The sequence below is a fragment of the Falco punctatus genome (assembly GCF_963210335.1).
Source record: "Falco punctatus genome assembly, chromosome: 5".
Lineage (NCBI taxonomy): Eukaryota > Metazoa > Chordata > Aves > Falconiformes > Falconidae > Falco > Falco punctatus.
The window spans coordinates 46,971,280-46,996,399 of NC_137584.1; the positions used below are offsets into that span (position 1 = coordinate 46,971,280).

General features: G+C 40.5%; 1 protein-coding gene across 2 annotated transcripts in view; it reads left to right on the plus strand.

Moving 5' to 3' along the window:
- Positions 1-21,019, plus strand: part of MYCT1 (MYC target 1) — a 32,558-nt gene extending 11,539 nt beyond the window's left edge. Inside the window, exon 2 of one of the 2 annotated variants that reach the window (XM_080389143.1) lies at positions 18,035-21,019. In XM_080389143.1, the coding sequence (XP_080245269.1) occupies positions 18,035-18,567 (533 nt within the window). In that variant the 3' untranslated portion in view covers positions 18,568-21,019. The remainder of the gene's footprint in view (positions 1-18,034) is intronic. The other variant, XM_080389144.1, reaches the window with a different exon arrangement.
- Positions 21,020-25,120: the final 4,101 nt, after the last annotated feature.

Sequence of the window (25,120 nt, forward strand, 5' to 3'; positions counted from 1 at the left end):
CCTGGAAAGTCGGTAACATGCTTAGCTGCAGATCTTGCAGGAATTCTTTTGAATTCATTCTTCACCATCATCAATCTGCAGGTTTTTTTAAATGCTAAATTATGTAGCGGAGTAAAACAGGAGCAAAAAAAGGATTGTTAACCTCCTCTTTTTAAATTCATGAGTTTCATGATAGAGCTCCTGACCCCATCAGCAAATATCCTCCATGTAATGTGTCACAAGCACAAAACTGGGATTCCAGTTCTCACCGTGCTAGAGCTGTTCCCTACTACAGATGTTGCAGTCTTTGTAGACATACATGCCTGTTTCAGACAAGTTGCCTGAGCTACTGCAAGGATGCAGGAGCTCATGTCTTTCAGGTGCCAGCTTCTATGAAGCTGTGTAACCTCCAGGATCTCATCTCTTTCAGGTGCCAGCTTCTATGAAGCTGTGTAACCTCCAGTCACCCTCCCTTGCGGTGGGAATCCATAGTATGGTACTTTGGCGGAGGTAGGAAGCGAAACACTTAAAGCCAGCCTCTGCTGAACTTCAGCACTGTTGGTATCACATGGGACAGCAGACAGAGAATCTCAATTATTTTTTAATTGTTAATTTCAAAAGGAGGTTTGGCAATAGCTGAGTGAGAAATTCAGGGTTTGGTCCCCATCCATCAACTGCTAATCTCATTTTTTACTGTTTTAATACAGCCTTTATTGAGTTCATTTTGATTTGCAAGGTAACAGTGGGAGCAAAGATGTTTCCATTTTAACCAGGAGAGCATTTCTTGTAATTCCTAAAAGCATTTTCAGTTGCACACAATTAAATACAATAAATGGCTTCAAAACAATCCTATTTCTCCAGTGCAGATAGTAATATACTTTCAGATCAGGAAATTTAATTTAAATAGTACATTTGATCAATATGACAGCAGCAGAGAGAAAAAGTGTAAGCAGATATTAATCAACATAAACTTAGATCCCTAAACTATCCTTCAATCTAGTTTTACTCAAGTATCTATTTTAAAATGCAATATTACAATTTAATACTTTAAAAACATTAAGGACAATTTTTCTTTTCTTGAATTGTAATCCAGGGTGTTATTTGTCCAGTGTGTAGAAACAAAGCCATATATCAGTTGTCTTCCAGAATTTTAAGATTGCAAACTGCCCGACACTAATAGAGCACTATCACTTGATTTTATAAGCTACAAATGCACTCACCATTTTAAATATAATGTCAAATTTTGCCTTGTCTCTCCCTCAATCCACTGTTCTTCTCCTCATTAAAATATTTCTGTTTGCTTGTAAGAAGTCAGGTTATATACTCTGCTAGAAGAGATGATCATTAGGAATGAGCATATTCTAACATCTGACACTGTGTGGTGATATTTCACTGATGTAGCCAGAACAGTGGTTAAGGACTTTGTGTCATTAAGAGACTTGTGAAGGGCAGCACTGGCACAAACAGTAACACAGCTGTCAGACACAGGGGAGTCCGACCTCAACAGCCATAGGATCTGATTTCTCTTACGGGATCCTTCATGGGTGGTAGCCATGGTGGAGTAGAAGCAACAGCAGCAAATCCAGCCCAGTCCCTTGCAAGAAAGAAAAGAAGCATTTGACTGCCTGTGTGGTGGCCAGGTTAAGCCTGTTATCTTCCACTCTGATGACTGTGTCAGCACATTTCCAGCATACCCACGGGGTGATCTGTCCTCATTCCCTTTGCTCCTCTTCACACACTTTGTACCCTTCCAGCCTAGCTTTAGCAGCAGCAAATAAAAACTCAGTGAGTTGCCTCAGCTGTCCTGCTGGGGATGGGGACACAAAAAGGCTACAATGTGAAGCCCGCTGTGGAGCACTTCACAGCAGATGTGGCAGTGGTAGCTTCTACCAGGCTACTACTCTTCCTAGTTGGACAGCTGGAAAAGACCAGCACAAACCAGAGTACTCAGAGGGCCCTTATCCTGGTAGACTGGGCATTGTTAATAGGGCAGAGGACTTCATTAAGTTGCAGATGCAATTGCTTTGCTAGCAGATAGGAAGTGAAGGTGTGACATAGAGCCGCTTACAGATGCTTTACACCACTGCAGATATTTTTCTTAGTAGAAAAGACCTTCAGAGCTGAAGCAGAACAAAGTAGTAGGAAAACATGACAAAATTCGAGCCTTGGATTCAGATGCAGTATCAACCTCAAGGATGTATTTCCTGAATTCTTCTCTTCCATTCCCTTTTCTCCCTTTCCAAAATTTCACTGTAGCGTGCATATTCTTCCTGGTATTTTTTTTTATGACAATCAGCCAAAATAGAGTAAGGTGATTGAAAACACTGCATCAACTGGCATTTTTTTCTTGCAGTTGGACTCCCTTTTGTTACTTCATGTTTTGGAAACACGTGTTTTGCCAGTGATTTTAGAAGTGCAATATTTGGCAGCATATCACACACCATAAGGAGCTCATAGCAGAAGGAATAAATGTCTTTACAGGAGATATGATCTCCTGCAGAGTCTTCGGGTTAGATCACTGATGTCTGCAAAAGATTGCAAACAGTATGTGAACAAGTGAGCTTCTTTCTTTTGAAACCACTCATTGGAGTCCAACAACTTCAGACTTCACAGGTTCCTGCTGTTAGAAGTGGCCCCAATGGGAGAACAAAAGAGTGAGAGGCAAAATGCTTTCTTCCAACCTCATGATGTAGTTTTAGGGAACAATTGCTTCCAATGCTTATCCAAAGTAGTAGCACATTGTTCTGTTCAGAAAACAGACTGAAAATGAGGGTAGAGCCTTTTAATGTGCAAATACGAGTATTGCCGTGATCCAAACCATTATGCTATTTTTGATGACTGAGTAAGCATTTCTCCATTCATACTGGGGACAAACATGAAAATTGTATTCCAGTGATAACTGACTTTGTCAGGTTTGCATTTCTTTAACCTCATTGCCTTTTTGCATTTAATTAAAATGGTATATAAACATAGATAAAATTACCCAATAAAAATAAAAATTAAAAGCAAGCCAAATTCATCAATGCATGATGAGTGAGAGGGGAAGAAGTAGAATGGATCCAGAAAATGTTGTCAGAGGAAGGGATGATCCATATTGACTTGGTGAAGTCAAATGTATCTGAAAGAATATATCTGAGTTCTTTGGCCGGGAGCCTGTACTAATACCTCTCCCATGTCACAGATGGCCATATATATGTATAAAATGCATTCTTCACACTGAATCTGCATCTCCCCATCTGGCATACACAGGCTAAGTCTACAACAACAATCTTCCTGCTCAGGCTTCCCTGAGTGCTTTATCATGCATTACCTTAACAAGTTTGTTTGCTTAACACTTGAATTTCAGAGTGGCTTCTGGCTCATCAGGGGTACTGATCCATCACTCAGGACTTGCAGCTCAGGGCTTTACCTCATGGTGTGTGATATTAAAGGACTCAAATCATTGAGCAGACTTCTGTTTCCATCATGATGGAATTAATATGAGAGCAAACTGTACGTGAACAAACCCTTCTTCCAGCTCTCCACCTATATTTTCCAATCAAACAAATGCATCATACTTCCAGGTTTGTTATTACACATTTTCTAGAGCCCTGCTAGTTCCTTATTGCTTGCCTAACCTTCCATCTTCTGACTAATATTTTTTCCTTTATTTTTTCAAGCTGGAGCCTTTAAAAAAAGCAGAAGTTTTACATCTCCAAAACTACCTTTCCATACCCTTAAGACCTCTAATAACAAAAAGAGCTTGTCTTTCATCGCCTTTTCACAGCCAAGTACATCTACTGATGGTAGAACAAGAGCTTGTTTTAAAAACATATAATCCAAATACCCTCATTGATTGGTTCTAGTATACGTCAGTGGCATGTGAACTTGGACAACCCTTTATAATAGTATTCTAACACATAAAAAAAAATAGGAAGGAGGGATGCATTTCCTAGTTTAGTCAAAAAACCCTCAGAATTCACTGCATGAAATGGCTAGGAAAACTGGTGGAAATATATAGCCTTGGAGACTCTTTCCTTGGTTCTTAGCCCAGAAGATATTGATCAGATGGACTAATTAGAGCATTATTCCTCTAAAATATGTTCAAAATGTTCCCAGTACTAGAAATTTCTAGTTGTGTGAATGGTGTGAGTGCATAATTTAAGGTATAGGGCAGAAAGAAGCAGAGTCTGTTTATACCCCTTTGTGTCAATCTGACAGACCATGTCGCTAGGGCTGCAGATTTCCCCATTTCTATCACATAATGCAGCTGCAAGCGTAGCTGGCTTAGTGGCTGTGTAGCTGTGCTGAGTAAAGGCAACAGTGACATAAAGCCTCCTCCCACTCCTCCTACAAAAAATCTGCCAACACAGCACAAAATTTTTATCAACTTCAAAATGTGTTCAGACTCCTGAGGTGGGGATCCTGACATGCAGTAAAATACATGGATTCTTCCCAAATTCACTGAGAAACTAGAATCGATTTATCTTCCTATGGTCAACTTGAACTTAGAGCAGGCAGGATGCCCTGGAAGACATTTGTGGAAATAAGCACACCGGGAGGCAGGTTTTCAGTTGGGTTTCTGGAAGCTAAGACAGATGGTTCCTCCACATTTCAAGTCCCTGTTTGAAAAATAGAGAAAAATTTTGTCAAGAGAAAGATTATGAGGTAAAATGTGACACAGAATGAGACAGAAAGATGGTTCTGGTTTTGCAAATGCTTGCTGTAAACACACTGAGTTTTTTTCAAGTACATTTATCTGAGGAGCAGATGTACAACACAGATATAAAATACATTTAAACAACACTATTAAAGACAATGAGATATTTATGGTGATGTTACATCCTCGAAATGTTTATCTTCTTATTACCAGTCTTAAATCTAGTGTACCTACAGATTCTCCCTCCTGCTCTTCAGTAAAATATTACATGGTGCCACAAATTTAACAGTGAAGACATATTCCCAGATTACTTAACCGAAGATTTCACTTGAATAAGTAACTTCTTTCACGTTAATTTTCATAATAATTGCAATGTATCTGCATGGTGAATTTGCAGAAATCAGAACTGTGAAAATCCAACACAGCTCAGCAGTTTTTAAGACAGGGACCAGTTTTGGTTTTTCTGTTACAAATGACATGCACTGGGGCCTCAGACAGACCCTGAGAACATATTACACAGGCAAAAACGAATAATGGCAACAGCTGTAGAACTCAGCTTCATCTCTATAGGAACTGAGACAGAGGGTTTTTTTCACCTCTTGTAGAGGCTGTAGGGTTGTGCAACGCCCCTCGCCCCAGCCAGGCCCAGCAGCATCGGAGTAAGGTCTGCTGCATGGTTTCTGGAGCCATCGGGATGTCCCCTGACTGATGGCAGTTTGTTTTTTTCCCCTTCAGAGGAGATACTGACACACATGCAAATCCTGTGATAGAGATGTAGAAATTGTTACATAACTAGATCACGTCTCAAGTGCTCAAGAGGTCACAAGCTGATTTACGTATTCCACATTATTTTTATAATGATCATGGTAGCTAGAGGACTGCTGGAGTGAGGGAGACCCACACATACCACATTTCTTCTGCTTAGACCTGTTAAGATCTCTGTAAGGAAAGGGGTTATTGTCCTGTGTACCAGGTCAAGGTCACCAGAGTATCTTCCCATTTCCAGCTTCCCTGACCACAGTGCAAGCTGACTTGGGCTATGTCACAAGGCAGCAGCAGAGCAGCCTGGGCCAGTGACTCAAACAGGACACAGCTTTCATATAAATAGTGCTAATACTGAGAGAAATAGCAGCAAGGATGTGGGTTTAATGGAAGGAAGATAAAAGACAGGATGTGATGGTGAAGCATTAGCAATGGCGGGAACTGTGTTTGAACAGCAGCCCTTCAGTGGCAACACGACAGCAGTGAACCTCATTCCTCTGTAGCACTCAGAGTCCCTGGCTCTGCCTCCAAAGTTCTCCAGAAATATTCTTATACCAAACAAGAAATAAATCTGTGACTTGTGATGTAATTAAAAAGGAAGGCATTGCTCGTCTTCCCCCTCTCAGCTTCAGGATATGCCACGTCTCTGTTTCCCCTCGGCTGTGTTTGAGAAGGGCTGATTTGCTCATGCATATGGCAGTACTGGTTTCCGGAGCTGTGTCTGCCTGCTTCCCTGTATTCCAGTATTGCTACAGAGAGTCTGAAGCAGCCAGGCAGGAGATGCTGCGCTGCACCTTCTAGGGCTGCTTCTGCTGGTGCCAAGTTATTGGAGGAAGCCAGCACTTTCTCTGTGCTCCATCAGGGACAGGAGTCAAGGGCATATGTCAAATCTAATCCTCTGACCACACTAATTTCTCCAGGACACAGAACTGTGTCTTAACTTCATGGTGTGTTTTATTTTGAAGCTAGCTTTTGGAGGTACCATTTTGTATCAGCTGCTAGACTACTATTGTTTTATATAAACCTATATACAAATTTATCAGATAAATCATATACTGTATTCTCAAGGGGCAGAATGATCAGACAATTCCATATTTAATATGATTATGCTTATTTTGCTCTCAGTTAAGTAAAAGATTTGACAAGCATGTGAAAGTCATCATTTCCATTACTGAACAAAAGGGGATTATATCAATAGTCAGCCTTTACATTTAGGAAGATAATACACAAATCCATTCCAAGATCTTATGTGCAGGCCTGTCAGAGAGATAAAAGTAGATATTAATGAGGGACGTATATTTTTTTCCTTTCCCTTATTCTGGCAAGCCCAAAGAACAGAGTATTACAGTAGTTGGATGAAAGCAAAAAAATATGTCATGAAGAGACCAGTCTTCTTCTTGCACTCTGTCTATTCAGAGCACGATTTCTTCCTTGTATATAAATTATTCTTTTAAAGTGAGTCTGTCATCCTCAGGCTGTGTTTTGTTGCATCCTAATTACTGCTTCTTTCCTGCTTTCCCCACCCCCCCATACAGTCATTGATTTATCAGATGCTTAACTATCTTTAACAGGAAGGACACAGATCTGAGGTAGTAGAAGGAAGAGGCAAAGTTTCTTCAGAGTATTGTTTAAATATTAATCAAACACACAGTGCGTATACATTTTGGCAATTACACCTACTGTATTGACTGAGTATGTGGTGCTGCTCATTGTCACATGAGCTGCTAGAAGCATCATTCTTTATTTATCTACCAAATACAGAAATCTCATCTTTAGGAAATGCAGCATATTTCTTCTTCCAAGCACTACACCAGTGAATGTGTTGGCATGTGAATGTGTCACATAATAAAAGGAGCTTAGTGCTGTGCTTTCTCACCAAGACAAATTCCCTGTAGCTGCATGCTAAACTGCTAGAACCTGGCAGGATTCATATTCAGATGAGTTAGTCTCAGCACATTGTGGATGCAATGGTTCGGCCTCAGTTCTTGCGGAACCTGTCAAAGGAAAATGCTCTGTATTTATACACAAATTCCAGTTTCACCATTATAATTCATTTAAGCAGGAGTCAAAAATCTTTGTGAACCAAATGAGTGTTTGTGCACGGTGCCATGTCCCTTACACAGAAGATTAATCTGAAGCATAAAGGTGGAATGAAATGTCCACAATCACAAAAGAAGAGCACGAAGTAAAACCGAGACTCAGGATTGACCCTTCTGCATTTGCAAGATTATCTTCATTTCACAACCCTACCCTTTTGTCTGGGGCAGGGGGAAACAAAATCAGAAGACTATCAATAACAGCTAGTACAGACAAATTCCTGCTTTTCAAGGTAGAAGGTTCACTTCCTATATAAACTTAATAAAAGGCACTTATTCAGATTTTGAAACCTATTGCATAGTAGTTAAGTTAGCATGAAGCAATCCTAGATTATTCTTCTAACATAATTTATTCCCCTTCTAATTGAGGAGATGGGAAAAACACTTAAGTAAGTTTAATTTTCATCTACTGAAAATGAGACAACAGTAACTTAAGATTTATCACTCAAAAAAACCCGATCAAAACTTCATCAACAATACAAATATATACAGCATTGCTATGAAATAATGTCTAGGAAATTTTCAGAAAAATATTTGGGGCAGAAAAAAGTAGTTGGTTTGATGCAATGCAAAACTTCTTTGGACTCTGACACATGCTTACTGAAGCGAACAGCCAGGGCAGTTTCTGCTTCTCAGCAGAGGCCTCTGCCTTGCTTCTGTAGCATCTTATTTGCAGAAGAAAGTTAAATCCTTTTTTCAGATATTTGAATTCATAATCCAGCATCTTAACAGACACTTATGGAATATTTGACCATTTAACTGACATCTGTTAACTTTAAACCCCTTGCCTTAAAAAATTATGTTCTATTGATGCCATCTCTCAATTATTCAGGGTTTCCATTACCAACCAAGCCAACCAATCCAACACATGGCTGCTGAGGGAGGTCCATGTGTTATGCAGACAGAGCATAAATGAAGAAGGAGACCATGGATGGTTCTGTTGACTGAGAAGCGCAGGAGTCTCTAGACAAGTAGGACCTGAACCAGTCTGGTGCAAATACAGCCTCCCAGATACCACTGTGGGACAAACACCAATGTCCTACCTCACACGGAGTCTCCAGCCTGGATCATCTGTCCTGGGTCATCAGGAGTTGACTAATACTTAGATCAGTAATCATCTCACTTAGAAATAATACCAGCATTTATCTGCTTGTGGTCGCACAGATTCTTGTGAGTACTACTTAATCAGGTCTCCTATCCCACACTGAAATAGATATCCATGGACATATTTGGTGCAAAGCAAATCTCTGAAACTGATTAATGGTCACACTGGAAGTGCTGGAAGAAGGAGAGCTCAAATTTCTGAACTGGAGATAGCTAACTGAAGAGTCAGTACTGCTACATATGAACATCTGTATTGCATTACTGGGCGCAGCCTAGGTATTACTGCAGTGAAAAGAGCAGGAAAATCTGATTTAAACACAGATCCCTCTTCCTGCTCCTTGAATACTTGTTTATTGTAAATTTTAGATCAGTATTCAGCGAAGGTCACAAACAGCTCCTTTTCCTCCCATTCTTACACTTTGCACAACTTCCTAATTTTTACCTGAAGAAGGCCCTAGTTTTAGTAATCTCAAAAAATAATGAGACCACGAAGAAAACACTAAACACTGTTTTCACTGGTGGCTATTTTTGAACAGGCAATACACAAGTTAGACCTGTCAGCAGAATACTCTGTGGCAGTATTTCCAAGGCAGTATATTTCTGAGTGAGAAGAGACTGCGTCTGAGAAACCTTGCAGGTTTGGGTCCCAGTAGATTTCCTTCAGCTTCTGCCAAGGCACTATGTTGTACGTATCTTTTTCATTCATTTTATCTATGTTAATACATGATGTACATTTAAAATGGAGAGTAAGAGGGACAGAATGTGTGAAATTTGGAAGGGAAGATTGTTCCTCTCTTGGAAGCAGCTGTGCAGGTTGCAGGGGGAGAAGGAGAGAGGGCACAGCTAAGAGCTAGGAGCAGAAACAAGGTCCTGCCTCTCTGGTGGTGGAAACGAGCACTTGGCACCTAGAGGCAAATGTGCAGAAGTTGCAGCATCTCCGAAAAGCACAGCATTGAGAGCCACTGTTTGTAGGATGTGCTGGCAGGCTGAGATCTGGTCTTTATTTCTAGTATACCTAGTGTCTCAAGGTACTCACAGTGTGCCTTGTCACTCTGAGTTTTCTCTCTTTTAAAATATTGTGCCTTATATTCTGATAAAACTTTGGGTTTCAGTGTGAATATTTCTTGGCCTTTTGTGGGTTCTCACAGTAAGGAGGAGCTTTACTTGAAGCTGTGTCTGGGCCTGGCAGGCTTTTCTCAGATCACAGACTACAGAATTGCTGTGGTGGGACTGAAGGTGATTTCAGTGGATTCCTTACCCTACAGTCTTCCCAGTAACCTGAAAAACTTGTGCTTTGTTCTAAACCCAGATGTCTTCTGTTTTCTTAAATGTAGCATATGCACTTTCATATTTCTTCCTTAATTTTTAGAATTTTAGGAAATCCTACTTAATTTTAGGTTTTCACTCCAGTCACTTGTGCTCTGTTCATATAGGAAATTATTTTGTCCTCAGGCTCTGTAAAATAATCTTATCAATCAAGTAATAACAGTAATGCCATACTGCACTGTGGCAAATTGTGATTTACTGTTTGACTCGGGTTCACGCGGAGGCCATACAGCTTAGGCTTATGCTCTGGTTTTGTAAGGTCAGTAAGAATGCCTGGCCAGAGGATTGTTTGCTGCACATGTGGAAAAGATCAAAATTATATTACTGCCTTTGTAGTGCATTAGGAATCATAATGAAACCACACAGTAACAAAGTTTCTATCTCTGTCTGCATAAAGGAGTCTTTGCATTGTTTTATATAGTTACGCCAAAAGCATTAAATTAAACATGCTGACATCTCTATCTTAGATGTTTCCTTCTGATAATTACAATTACTCTTTATTTATCATTCCAGTAAAAATGAACTTCCAGTAATATCAAGGGAAGATCATTACCTCTGAGTTGGTTTGTGGGTTATTGAGATGGCGTATTCCACTCTTCCGGCTTTTTATCACAACAAATTATGGTATTAGTAAACAAAGCAAGTATACTTTGGTGCATGGAGATCATTCTGGACATCACTGTGGATGGCGAGAAATATGAATTTAAGAACAGATGTAATTTCATGCTTCTCCATCCGCACAGATATTTGTGCAAAGCCACAAAACTGTGCAAGCTTTACTTCATTAAGCTTCTGAACACTTTTGCTGTGCCTCAGTCTATCTTCCTTTCAAAGCCTGTGCAAAACACTAGTCCTAAGAGTTTATGGCAATATAATTCAGAGGTTTTTCGAGTTCTGAGGTACCATTAACATCTGTGTAATCTTTTGTTGGGATGTTTCTTGTTCACTTTTGCTGACACCCTATTTTGTTAGAATTAAGGTGATTTTTGATTAGAGATTTCCAGCATAAATTTCCAGCAGAGGGCAATCTTGTTCCTAAGTAGGTTGCTCGTTTATGAAGTTAACCCTCTAATAAACAGTTGTCCCTTCTGCATTTCAAATGGAGAATTAATCCAAGGGCACAGATTGTGGATTTTTTTTCTTGTAATTTACTTAATTTTTTAGATGTTTCTGGAGCCTGTTTGCTTACCTGATTGAAGAAAGTCTTAGAAACTGCACAAAATACTGTCAGTATGGACCTTGAGCTGTCATCTGTCCGATCTTCCTTTTTCAAGACAGGATTAACTATATTACAACAACTCTTGACTGGTACTGGGTTTTAAAATCTTTAATGGGGGTAGATGAGCCACCTACCTGGACTACCTATTCTAGTTCTTACCTGTCCTCACAGATAGAAACACATTTTTTAATTTCCTTTGATCTCTTTTAAACCCAGTACTTTTAATTTTATTTGCAGTGGACATAAAAGCAACTATTTAGTTATTAGGTGGAGTGGAAGAATTATTTTCTGTTGTTGCAGAAAAGAATCCCCGAATAAAACAACCCTCTAGCAAGCTGTGTCTGAATGCAGAACAGTGACATTCCTGAGAGCCTAACTATTCTGTTTATTTTGTTTATTAGTTCTCATGTCCTGCACAATCTGCTTTTCTTCCAGAGTTTTTTTCTACAGATTCTGTTTTCCAGTTGCCACCATCCTTGTCTATTTTCTGGATGTCACAACCACCTGAACTACCTTGTGCTGTAGCCTGTCACTCTCACTCATCTCGCAAGAGTCATGTGTGACCTTTCTTAAACTTTTCTCATGACTAAGATCACAGCTGGTTGATATTACACAGCAATTGATTCGCCCACCCAACTGAATCACGGACTGCCTAGAAATGATTAATGAGAGGCTGCTTTGCTAATAAGATTAGTGGCAGAGGTTGGGAAGATAGTAATGTCAACACTTGTCCGATACAGAGAAATTGCTTTTTTCAACTCAGCATGACAACAGCAGCACAGGAGTTGGCTACTGATACCAGCCCCAGCTTTAAACTAGGTTTTCTTGGAATAAGTAGAACTGGCGTAAGATTTCATATAGTTCACTTCAAACCTTCTGTGGTGGGAAAGAGTGGTGGCTTTTTGAGCCCAGGGTATTCCTCCTGTCCAAACGTGCTGCCAGGGATGCATGAGGAGAAGTATCTGCAGCCTATCCAGCTTAGGGATGGGCGTTTTCTATAGGTGAAGGAAGATGCTATGAGTTTGTTCAAACTTTGATGGACCCTGCTGCTCCTGCCTGGTTTTGCACAAATGAGGCTGTTATGAACATCCACTGATAACTTACCTGAACCTCACTTGAAACCTGAGACACTGAGACTCCTGTAAAACAGAATCTGAACCATTCTTACTAGTCAGGTTACTAGATTTGTCATTTGAGGATGCAATTCATGCTTTAATACACTAGCTGGCGCTCTACATTAAGCTATTCAGTATTTAGGTAGGAATTTGCATACTGGTTTTTATGTTTTTTATACCAGATTTTGTCACTGAGCTTTCATTTCAGGAAAAAATATAGGCTAAGACAGAGGCTGAGCTGGATTTTTACGTGTCTGAGATCAAACTCTCTACCAGCTGTCAAGGCAATGTGTGTGTGCGCAAGCGTGCGTGCATGCAAGGGGAAGAATGCTTACTAATAATACTGATACTGAAATGCTTACAAAACTTAGACAAGTTTTGAGTCACTGGCTTATCACATCACATAAAGTAAAGAGAGCTCACAAAAATGTGAGAAGGAAAGAATGTAAGTGCAAATAAATTTAGAGTTCTAGAATTTGTATTGAAATTACAAAAATAGCTCTTTCCCACTCTAAAACATAGTGGTATGTTCTGACATTTCTTATTGCTAATACAGCTGAAATCAATGAACTTGTACAGTCTGCCTACAAGCTTGATGGAGCCCACATGGAATAGAGTTTGCATGTCAGGTGCGCGAAGCCTCATGCTAGTTTTGGACAGGTGGAAAAAAAGAAAGATGGGAAAATTACTGTCAGTTGCTGAAGTAAATGAACAGAATCTTGATCTAACATAATGTGAGTAAAAAAATCTTCATAGCAATCTGGGTTTGAATGCTGAACAGTGCCATTCTTGACTGTCAAGCTACCTTACCACTTCTAGTAACTGTAACATTAAACTACTTATTTTTCTTTTAATAAAGCAAGAACAAAAAAGCTCCAAAACATAAAGAAGATTGTAATATTTGAAAGTCACCCACTAGAAATCAAATAAAATGTGTAGGTATCATCTCGCCCTATGGGTGTCTTCTGTCTCCTTGTACTTAGTAATAGCATGAGCAGAACACGTTTGGAAAACTAACGTTTTTTATTAGCTTTATTAGCTGTTATTGGCAAAGTTGTAGTTCCAATTCAAGTTATGTGTGCACAGCCTGACTAAAAGATGCTTTCCCATTTCTCTGTCCTTTGCATTCAGTACTTTGTCCCCCCTGCCCTGGTTCTTGCTTTTAGATGGTCTCATTGAAGCTGCTACTTATATGATTTTGAAAGGTATTCCTTCATATACTTTGCCAGCTTATAAGTTTACAGATGTATATATTTGTGAGCATGGGGCAGGGAAGACCTTGTGCCCGCTTTAACTTTACACCTTGGAGAATTTTGAGTTTATGGAGCAAAATGCTGTTCCAGCTTGTCACAGCCAGAGCTGAGGGAAAGAGAGAGAATCCTTGGGAAAATTAATCCTCAATGCAAACGTGTTTTGAATTCAAAGAGATGTCTTGCTATCTGATGTGGTCCATACACATGAAAAGAAAATGAAACCCTCACAGAATTAAGAGATTGATCTGAGTATGTCTGCAAGGATTCTGCTAAACTCCATGATAGAGGCAGGATCCTCCATCACAAAAAGCAAATCTATTTTATGAAGATTTTGGTTGATCCAGGGACTGACAAGTCCAGGTAGGGACTGTGTTGCTAGTTTTTGGTGAGGTATACCCCAAGATGAGGAAGGAGAGAACATAGTCCACTTCTCAGAAGACTTACAGATTGATATGAGCCCCCTTTGGTTGGCCTTGCTACTGATACCCCAGCTGGATGGGAAGAACTTGTTTCAGGGCCAAATGCTAGGAAAAGCACCTTTTCAGCCAGTCTGTCATCTTTACTAATCACATATCCAAATTTCTCTTGTGTAAATTCTATAGACCGTTAAGGACTTGTTAGAAGCTATCAGCTTGATGGGATATATATACTTCATATATACAGTTCGTGGAAAGTTATGAAAGCCTTAAAGAAAGCTGCAACAACCAAGAAAAACGTTTGCATAGCAGAGGCAATAATCCCTTGGACAAACCTGTAGCACTGCATTTGCCTAACAGTACATGCAAAAATCAGAGAAAAGGGAATAGAGAGACTTCAGAAGGAATTGCCTGATCTGGGTAGGTGTTGGGCTGACAGACACGTGCTGGCTTGGGTGTCCAGATCTGATGGTAACATCCAGAAGTCATGCATGTTACTGTGGGTTTTGATTCTCCAACCTTTTTTGCATGGACACATTGGAAGCACCATAGATAAGAAAGGTAATGTAGCTAAGACATTAGGTTGCTTTGTCTCTTTGTCCTTTTATTTCTGGCTTTGTACCTCAAAGTCTGTCCTGCATTGTTGAAAAAACCCTTTGTTCTTCTCCTCAGCTGGTGTTAGAGGTGAGAGAACAAAATTGCCTGAGGTGGGGCACCAGATCTTTTTGGTGGTGGCATGATCAGTTAAAGCAGGCAGTGTGAGTAGCCTTAGAAACATACAGATCAAAACATATTTTTAGGACCAGCACCTGGGGAGTTATTGTTATTGTTATTGGCAGCATTCCTACCCTATTCTCAATTTTTTTTTTTTTTCTTAAGAGCAGAGGACAGAATGACATGCACAGCTCTCAGGAAACCGTAAGATACTACGATGGCCCCTTGGGAGACACTGTGTCAGTGTTGCTGTGACTCTTCTGGCTGGCACTGCCCAGATTAAGGAAGGAAAAAACAACTCTGTGGAAGCCAGCTGTTCCCCTCAAAATCCCAGGTGCAGCAAGTCCCACTCTGCCTTTGATCTTTTCCTCTGCTTGGTAGTATTTTCTCCAATGTACCTCAGGGCTGTGATTGCTGGACATTCTAAAGAGGAAATCAATGGGCATAGATTTACAATTCTTCAACGTATGATTTTAGAACTAAAGTATATTTCGGTGAAATTCATCATCTGCAGGGAGTGAACAAAAATCAAGTTCAGCCTATTAGATGCACAGTTTCCACTGAAGTCAGGGAGAGACTGGAAATGGAAAGAATAAAGTGTCTGTAACCAGTGGGTCTCACAATATTCTCATAATAAGAAGCAAAAAGATTAAATGTATGTCCAAATGGAAACGAGAGCATTTGGGGTACTATATGGCAACTGCAATAGTCAGTGTAAACTCAGGTGAGTTTCCCCAGGGAATAATTTGACCCTCTATTTTTACATTTGTATGTAGAGGTAGAAAAATAAAAGAATCAAAGAAGTTAAAGAAAATTAAGACATTATCCAAAGGGGTAATTGTTTGTGCTGTACCTCCAGCACAGGGGAACAGCACGTGGGAAGGACTGAAGAGCTGCACTCAATACTTTTGTCAATTCTCTCATCTGCTTTTAACAGTGTGAAGTGTCAATTAATTGTGCAGGTGGTGAAAATTATGGCCAGAGGGATTCAGGGACAAACCCCTACCATGGTGCATGGTAACCCCAGAGCTAGGTACATTCATGCGTCTTGCTGTGCTTCTGCTTACAGGTGAGGGTGCCAAGCCCCGCAGAGATCCCTTTCACCTCCTCCCCATCGGAGCTGAGGGCCCAGGCAGGAGCAGGGATATGGGGTGGCAGCACAGAGCCCTGTGCCTGGGGGTTCCCTTGGCAGTCTCAAATACGATAACCTAACTAGCATTCCAGCTGAGGTGCAAAGGCAACTGTCCTAAGAAATTACTAGTCCTTGCTCTGCTTCCCTGCAGCCATCCAGGGACAACAGTAGGGGTACCCACACTGCAGCTCTAGTGCTCGGGGAGTGCTGTCTTTAGGACACCTGCTGGGATTTACTGAACTGGAGGTCACCAAGTCCTAGCTCTCCCTTCCCACCTTTGGGAGTATGAGTAGCAATTTAACAGCAGCAGAATGTATTAATCCATTAAAATAGTGTAATAGGCTATTCCTGACCAAAAGGGGCACAATAAGGCCTGCTGTGTCTCTGAAGATGTCTTAGAAAGGGCAGAATCGCGATGAGTTCCTCAGAAGGCTGCTTATGCTGACAGAGCTCTGATCTGCAGCCAGGAGCTGCAGTGCAGGATGCTGCCTGTGGGTTCTTGCAAAAAGGACACCAGACTATCACCCTTTGACTTTAGAGTGCTCAGTCAAGAGTTTCTTAGTTGTAAAAATGAGGGCCTAAAGAAAAATTATATTTTAGGATCAAATCTGGTCAGCCTCTGAATGAAATTCCTCAGAGGGAGCAGTGCTCTGCAATGATACCCTATGCTTTATCCTCTCCTGTCTTTTTTTTTTTCCCATTTGAAAAGGATAATGGTTATACGTCTATCTGAAAGCAGAGGTTACAAGCAAGCAACAGGAGGTTTGTACAGCCTTCCAAAATATCGGTGCCTTACTCAAAGCTTAAATTTTCTGGGCCTCATGGAACTTCAGATCTATCCTGAGAAAATATAAGGTGAATAAACTTGGGTAGGAGATTAATGGTGATGCCAGTAATCCATGACAATGTTGGTCCTGTCTAGAATCACACCTGCAAAAGGCATGTAAGGATGAATGCACTGCCCCTCTGACAGGGTTTGAGGGGCAGCAGCAAGGGCTGGGTTCCAATTTAATGCTGCTTGAAGTCCCCACCCAGAAAGCTGTGAAAATTTTATGCTGAACTTTCTGGTGCTCAAGGAGATATTTTTCCCCAAGTGCAAGTATGAATCACATAGCTACCAATTTCTCACTAAAGGGAGAAAACTAAGAAGGTGGGTAAGGATGGTAATAATAACTAATTCTTAAAGTGCAATTATACCAATAATCATTTACATCTCCCCTGCTGGAAGGAAAGTAAATGTTTGCTTTCCCCTTCCTGCAGTGACCTGCCCTAAGTTTAAGCCTTGCTAGGCTCTGAGGCCAGACTTAAGCAAAGATGTGTGTTGGCACATGCTGGGGTGCAAGCCGGTTCCACTGACCATGCCTGGCACCTCTCCCTTCACTGTGTGCTGGCTGCTCTCCATAGGTGTCCCTCGGGCCACTTGTTCTTTTTTTGCCTCTTCAGCACCTGCTTTGCCTAATTCCCACAGCTCGGACTTGATGGCATTACTTTTGGTTGTGGAAATGAGTGTGCAGCACCATAAATTCAGGGGAAACGCTTTAACAGCTGTTACCCTGCAAGAACATTCTGAACCTGGTCTTATCCTGCCCGTTTTGGGCTCCAGTGTTGGCATCCCAATCCTGGAGTTACTACCTTCTGTTATGGTGATGGCAAATATTCAAGAGACTTAGTATTACTAATGGTTATCTCTGACCATAATAATTCAGGGCATAGTAATTTACATTAATTACTATAAGGATTTAAAGTATCTGTTACTCAGCAGTAAAAGGCTGGGACGTGTTCTCATGTTGTAATAAATACAAGGCTTACTGCATTAAGGACATAGCAGCAGCTACATCGCTGTTGTAATAGGTGAACTTGCAAACATATACACATAGAACATAAATATCTATAAACAAAACGACAAGTCTGCATAAATCCACGCCTCATACTATCCACAGAAGGAACTGCTTGGCAGTTTTGTAGCACACCTTGGGGCTGGTGCATGACTGAATTAGAGAGGGAGTAAAGACTTTTCCCTTGCATTGGTACAGAAACTGGTATTGCATGGAAAGCTACTTTCTGGATGTTGTTGAATTATGCAAATTTAAGAAAAAACCACCATATAGTCACAGCAATCTGAACCGCTGCGTTTGTGTTGTGAAGTTCATGTATTACTTAGAAACACCTTAAGGTTTGTTCATCTTTTAAGGAGGCTGCCATCTTCAATTAATTTTCTGGCAGGAAAATCCTTCAGAGTTAATGAAATAACTTTGCCGTGTGTTTTTGCTGTATTTCAGAGCAGATAACGATAGCCTTCACAGTGTCCATGGTGATTGGACTGGTGATTGGGGGCATCATCTGGGCATTGTTCACTTGCTTGTCCCGTCGCAGAGCTAGCGCCCACATTTCCCAGGGGAGCTCCTCAGCCTTCAGCCGTCGGTCCAGACCTTCCTCCCATGGCCACACTACCGGCAGGACTGGATTTTACCGCAACAGCAGCTGTGAACGTCGGAGCAACCTCAGCCTGGCCAGCCTCACCTTCCAGCGGCAAGCCTCCTTGGAGCAAGCCAACTCTTTCCCCAGGAAGTCAAGCTTCCGTGCGTCCACTTTTCACCCTTTCCTGCAGTGTCCTCCCCTCCCTGTGGAGACGAACAGTCAGCTCATCACACTCACTCCCACAAACACCACCACAACCCTTGTGGGAAGCACCACCAACAGCTTAAGTCGACCCGAATTCCACTGGTCCAACAACAGCCTCCGCATCTGCCACTCCACACAAACCCCACCTCCCGCCTATGAAACCATCATAAAAGCTTTCCCAGACTCCTGAGCTAGGTCCTTGCTGCAAACACGCATGTGCATTTTAGGAGGAACCTCAATCATCTCAACAATGTTCTGTGCTTGATGAAGATCTCTGAGAAGTCTCTGGCTGCCGTTGTGGAGGGGACATACATTGCCAAGAGGCAGGTAGCAACGATTTCCTGGAGTGCAATGTCCCATGGTCCAAGGGATCATTTGTCTTTGCACTGCTGGCTCTAATTTACTGCTCTGACATGTGCTTGCATATTTATAGTGCTGTATCTTTAATTGTAATCATAGGAAAGAAAATGCTGCCACATAAAAACCCAGATCATTTCTTGAAGGAACAGACCATATTAGGGATTACTGATATACCCATTTTTGCAAATTTCACTATTCTGTTTTCTTTAAAAAGAAAAAAAGTTTTGGTTTTACATATTTTCCCAAGGATATTAACTTTTCAGAGAACAGCTCCCATTACCCACCTTCTTCCTATAACCACAGAACAGCTTCTGTCTGAGGAACCTTAGATGCAGACCTCATAGAGGAGTTAACATCACAGTCCTGGCTGTGGTCATAGGCATCCTGTTTTGCTGACTGTGAAGGATTTTAAAAGACTCAGTGTTAGGGCTGTTTGTATAAAATTCCACATAGTGTGGGAAAATATTGAAGTACACAAAGATTTACACAGAGAGAAGTTTTGAACAACTTACTAAATGCATGGTAACAATTATAAAGAATATTCTGTCTGCAACGAGCAGAACAGGTAGTCATACTTTGATACCCAGTAAGGCTGTATGGGAGCAGAACACCTCATGTTTCATTTTTCCAGTTCTGGTTATAAAGATAAGCAGCATGAATGACAACTATACTTTTAATTAAGTTTCCTGTTTTGCTATGGGATTGCTCATTTCCTTATTCAAATTGCTTTTCTCAAATTGTACCAACATTTAATTCTTCCTGGCAAATTATTCACTGACATCTTGTCTTCCACTAAAGCAAGATTTTAGACATCTATGGCTGAATACTGGGATTGTACAATTAGTTGGAATATGAAGATAAAGATGGAATATTTAGTTGAGGTTAACATGTATTCTTGACTCTTAGGCATGTATCATGTCAAGCTAACCCCCAGCTTAGTAAAGACTAATTGCACTGACATGAGAGACATCCAGGATTTGGAAACAGCACAGACAAATGGGCCTGGTTTAAGTCATGTCAGTTTCCTGTTGAATATTTCATGTTCAAATAAAGGGTAAAGAAATTCCACAAGAAGAGGAGCAGCCCTGCTCCTCACTTACAAATAAGCCTGTTGTTCCTAAAAGGGCTGGGCAACTACCCGCTGCAGGACTCCTAATTGAGGGGACTGGTCCTGTGCTTCTGTAGAGAGAAAAAGTCCTCATCTGCTTTCTGGGAGGGATGAAGACTCAGCGGCTTTTGAGAACTGGCAAAATGCTTAACATCTTACTTTCCAGGCTTTTGGAGACTGGCAGCATGCATCCCTTTGCCATGCTCAGCATCCATCAGGAAGCACTGATATTGATTTCCAAACTGCAATCTTCCAGCCTAATACTACCGCATTTGCAAATATTACTACAAACATCGAGCTTACAAGCATTACTTACTGTAAACCACAGTTATTCCTTATTGTAAAGGCCAATTATTTTGCATGTATATTACTGACTGGCTTTCATTGTTTTGTTTTGAGTGTGCAACTTTTTTCCTTCTGGAGAGATATATATCACTGCTAGAAGAACAACCATTTACAAAGTTTACAGAGCGCTTCACTGCAGACACTATGGGTTCTAGTATACCGAGGACTTGCTGATAGGACTGCCAAACTGCATTTGGCTGGTCAGAAGCTACGGACTTAAAAATAGTCCTCTGGAGAAAGAAAGTTTTGTTATTTCAGTCATTAATAATATTTTTTTTTCATTTAGTCTTATTGAATCTGGTGAACTTCACTGCATGCACAAGTGTGTTCACGGTGTCCTAGCTCTCAAATAGCTGATGCCACCTATTCTAATGAGCTTGTGAAAAGCAGAATTCAAGCCTGCTCCCTTTGCTTATTGAGTTTGGCAGACTGTTTGAGTCATTGTGGTGTGTACCCCGCTGGCCAAAACTGCTTGTTCCTTGAGAGTGAAATTGTTTTAGCTGAGTAAATTTTTACTCCTGGACTGTAAGTGCACATTACATTACAGTTGAAATTTCCACAGCATATTATTACTTGTATTACACTATATTTAGTAAACCATGTAGAAAAAGAAGCTTAAACGTACTGTATTTTTTTCCTCTGGAAATCTGTACTGGATATCAAAACATTTTTTCATGTGCCCTGAATTAATGAGACAAAACCACAGATTGTCTGGTGCATAACCAGTATGGCTGCCAGATACCTAACTACTAGTTTAAACGATGTCTGAAATGAATGATTTGCAAGCACTCTGGAAGCTTCAGAATGTGAAATAAAGTTATAAACTCAAGCTCGTGTTTTTCCTTAAAGATAAATGTGTTGAATTGCACAAAAGAACCTTTAAAGGGAGGGGTCCTTCTCTAATTGTGCAAGCTGATATAGTTGGAAGTTTGAATGAGGACATGGTCTATCTTCTGCTTCTGTGGTGAGACACCCTAAAGCTGAAGACATTATATGAACAACAGTGTCCAGAGATTTTAAGTCCACTGGTTTCCAAGTACTTAGACTTCAATCCACAAAGTTTTTGAGCAAATGCTTGCTTTAAGTGGATTGGCAATCACTATAAGGTTCCTGCTGAAATGCACATTTTATTGCATTAGAACCAAAGCACATTACACAGGATCAACTCCTAAATCAAACTGTGGGATTCAGGAATCATCAGGTGTTTGATATGCAAAAAATTATACTTGCTTATTGTAATGGTCTTTTCTAGCCTTTTATTTCAATTCAAAACACTGGAAAGAAAAGCTGAATTTAAAAACCCACATATTTCTGCAGATTTCAAGATTTCAAAGCATTCACAAGCAATACCTTAACTTTACAATAATTTTGCACGTAATACATTTTCACAGTGAGAGGGGGTGATTAAATGGGTGCTCCCAGAATCACACAGGGAGCAACAGCAGAGCTTTGATCAACTTCCAGATATCCTGATACCTTTTCCTCAAGTGAGCAGAGCTACTTCTCTTCATAAAGAGAAACACTATTCTATTATTGTCAATGTGCACAAAACCAATTGCTCCAGTTCTGGTTTCATATAGAAGACAAAACTTGTGAGCTCTCTGAGAACAGCAATGTTCCAGCATATTTACAAAAGTAGCTCATGCTATATTTCTTGACCTTTCCCTACTGAAGAACTGCTGATCAACTCTTCAGACAGCTACTAATTATCATACTGTAACACACCAAACATGCCACATCTTTGCCAAATCAAATTTTTAAAGTTCGCTTGTAATTTACCATGAAGTTTTTGAGTCATCTCAACATCCATTCCGAAGCATAAACTGAAAAATGCATTTACTGGAAATAGCCTCTCAGAGGTGAAATGACACATGCCAGATCCCTGACCTATAGGCACTTGATAAAATTAGGTGATGTCCATGACGCAGTGCAGCTTCTGAAAAAAAAAAAAGAAAGAAAACACTAATTGGAAATTTACCTTTGCCGAGTCCAGAGCAGATTAAGGAAAACAGCATTGATAAAACCTGACGAAGCAGAGAACAGAACTCTAGAATCCAGCCTTACAAAGTGTTTTAAAACTCAGGTAAAATACCTATATCTTTATTTGGGTGTCTTAATAAAAGTGAGTTTTCAAAGGGGTTGAGTGTTTGGAACTTCTGTATGGCTTTGTGAGGAAGTATTTCTTTGCTTTTTTGAACACTCGAAAGGACGGCAAGACCCTAATCTCTTTTTCAGGGGAATATTAACAGTGACTATAATTGACTCAGTATTTTTCATCCAGTTGGGCTAGAGAGTTTTGAGGAAACCACTGCAGTGGTCAACAGGTCAACTGCGGCTGCCCGCAGCTCTTTTTGAAGCACTCCGGGCAGCAAAGAGGAAACCCTTCCAGCTTCATTTTCTGCCTCACGCTGCAGCAGCAGCACCAGTGGCTCCAGCGAGGGCTGCTGGCCGTGCTGCGCCGGCTGGGGCCTCTGCGTTATTCCATGCTTGTGCCTTCACGCAGTTTGCAGCCTGAGGAAGCAACCTGAGAGAGCTGCGTGTGTCATTTCTGCTTTTAACTTCTGTGGAAGCTTTTGGCTCCCCATCAGGTTTCTGACGACATTACTGCATGAGCATGGCAGTGTCTGATCAGCGCAGGCTGGGTTGTGGAGCTCTTTCAGTAAACATGGTTCCTGTCTGCTTTGCCTGTGGCATTCTGCATCAGAGGCATGTTTTCATCCATTTAGCAGCAGAATCAAGTAATTGTGTGCTTAGGGCTGTGAAGAAGCAGTTGCACTATTTTAGAGCGAGGAGTTCTTTTAAACAAGAGTAGCTTAATCATGAAAGGGATTATGTACAGCGATGGGACTGAGATAGCAGGAAATTGGATTTGCTGATTTAGGACATAACTGTCTGATGTGCCTGTGACTAGGGACAGTATGGAGAGGCACTGGAATGCAAAATTATTCCTATCTAGTTCAGAGTGGACCTGCATCCCTATTGATCTACTTTATTTTATGGCAGCGCATTGATGACTACACAGGAAAGGTGATGCTGCTGTCTTGTTCCAACTTGACAAGAGCACAAATTTTTGTATTTCTTTGGACATGTATGGAGAAGTTGCCGATGATTAGCTGTGCACTGAAACGGGATGAATCTTTGGCATCTAGATTGACCAGTCTGAGGCTTGAGTTGAAGGAGACTGGAGAGGCAAAGAGGAGAGCCATGATCTGTTCCTGTGCTGTATACCCCGGTGATCTTTTAAAGTTATTTTTGTAGGAGGGAAGAACTCCCTTAAAATCTTTTCTAGAGGGATTGTAAGATTTTTTTTTTCTCCTTTACTGCTTCTCTATTTAGTCCCATAGTAAGTTTCACCTCTCTCTTTCTGTGTATACATATGATGACAAAAATACACATTTTCACTTTATCCCATTCTTTTGTTGTCCTGCCAAGTAACAGAGAAGATGACTTTGTTATCCAGAGAATCACTTTAAGGAATTGATTGGGTTGCATGTGATAAGCTCCCTAGCACTAGTTTGCCAGCATCAGAGCACTGATTTTTACTGTTGGGTTTTTTTCTGGTTTTTTTTTTTTTTTTTCTTCTGTAATCCCTCAGGCAGATGTCATGGAAAGATACAGGCACCTTTTTGTCAGTACTAAATGACAGACCATTTAGTAAAACTTTTAATTGCCTTGCAAAATTCTTATAACTCTACAATGCACTAATTGATGATGCAGATTTTTTTAGCACTTTGGGTAACATAAAACTGACTCTGTGAGTTGAAGAGATGGGATTGTACTTAAACCTTGTACAAAATAATTATCTACTACCATGAAATAATAATAAGAAATCCTCTAGTTACATACTGCACCAGTTACACATGTTATTTTTACTGTGCAGCTACCGATGTAACTGCATGATTGACACAGAGTCACCAGGAGCAAGATTCAGATCTAGATCAATAATTTATAAACTCATGCTTTGTTACAATTTGAGCACAAAGTTTAGCAGATTTCAAGGTGCTGAGGTCTGAGGCTTAGGTTCAACAGCTAGCAAAATTTTTAATATTAACATTCAATAGAAATGGAAATACTGGGTTAGTTGTTTTAGCACTGGTGCTGAATGTTACACTTGTTTATGCAGAAAGCACTTTCATTCACCAGTCAAATTCAAAAATGCAAACAAATTGCAGAATAGAATTATATACATACGTCATGACAGTACTTACGATGGCTATCAAAGGTGTTGCTGTGCCTATTAATCCCTATAAAATCTGTAAATATCCCTGCACACTCAAATTCATATTTTTGGGTGCTTGTATATACACTAAATAAAATCTTTCAAAGTGTCTAAATGCTTCTAGGCCATGAATCATTTTTGAAAGGGAAATTGAACATTAAATATGTTCCCATATCATGTAACCATATTTGAAATGTATTAGATAAAAAAAAAAAAAAAAGGAACTCTCTCTGAGACACCAAAATTAAGCATTTGCAGTTTTCTTCTCTTCCACCAACCCAGGGGACCTGCTCTAGGCCAGAGATATCCCCAGTAAAACCAAAAATTTAGAGAAGAGAAACAGGGACTGAGAAAGCTCAGTGTAGGTTAAGCCAGGCTTCAACTACTCCAAAGGAATCGGAGAATGGCAGATTTACAATGACTTTGCAAAGTAAGTGAAATGTGACTGTGTTTAATGTCCTGATAGTGTTCCTGAAAGATGCTTGAAAGGGTCTCTCCTGATTCCATCACCCCTAACCCATAACAAAGTGTATGCATCTGCATGCCTTCTCAGAGATATTTTTGGGTACTGAAGGCTCGATATCATCACATACATTTAAATGCATTTACTCAGTTTGTAGAGGTATGAGTAAGTGTTCCTGCATCGTTCAAGGCACCTGTAAGACAGTGAATGGCTAGATGATTTAAAAGCTGCTTCCAGTGCTGTGCATT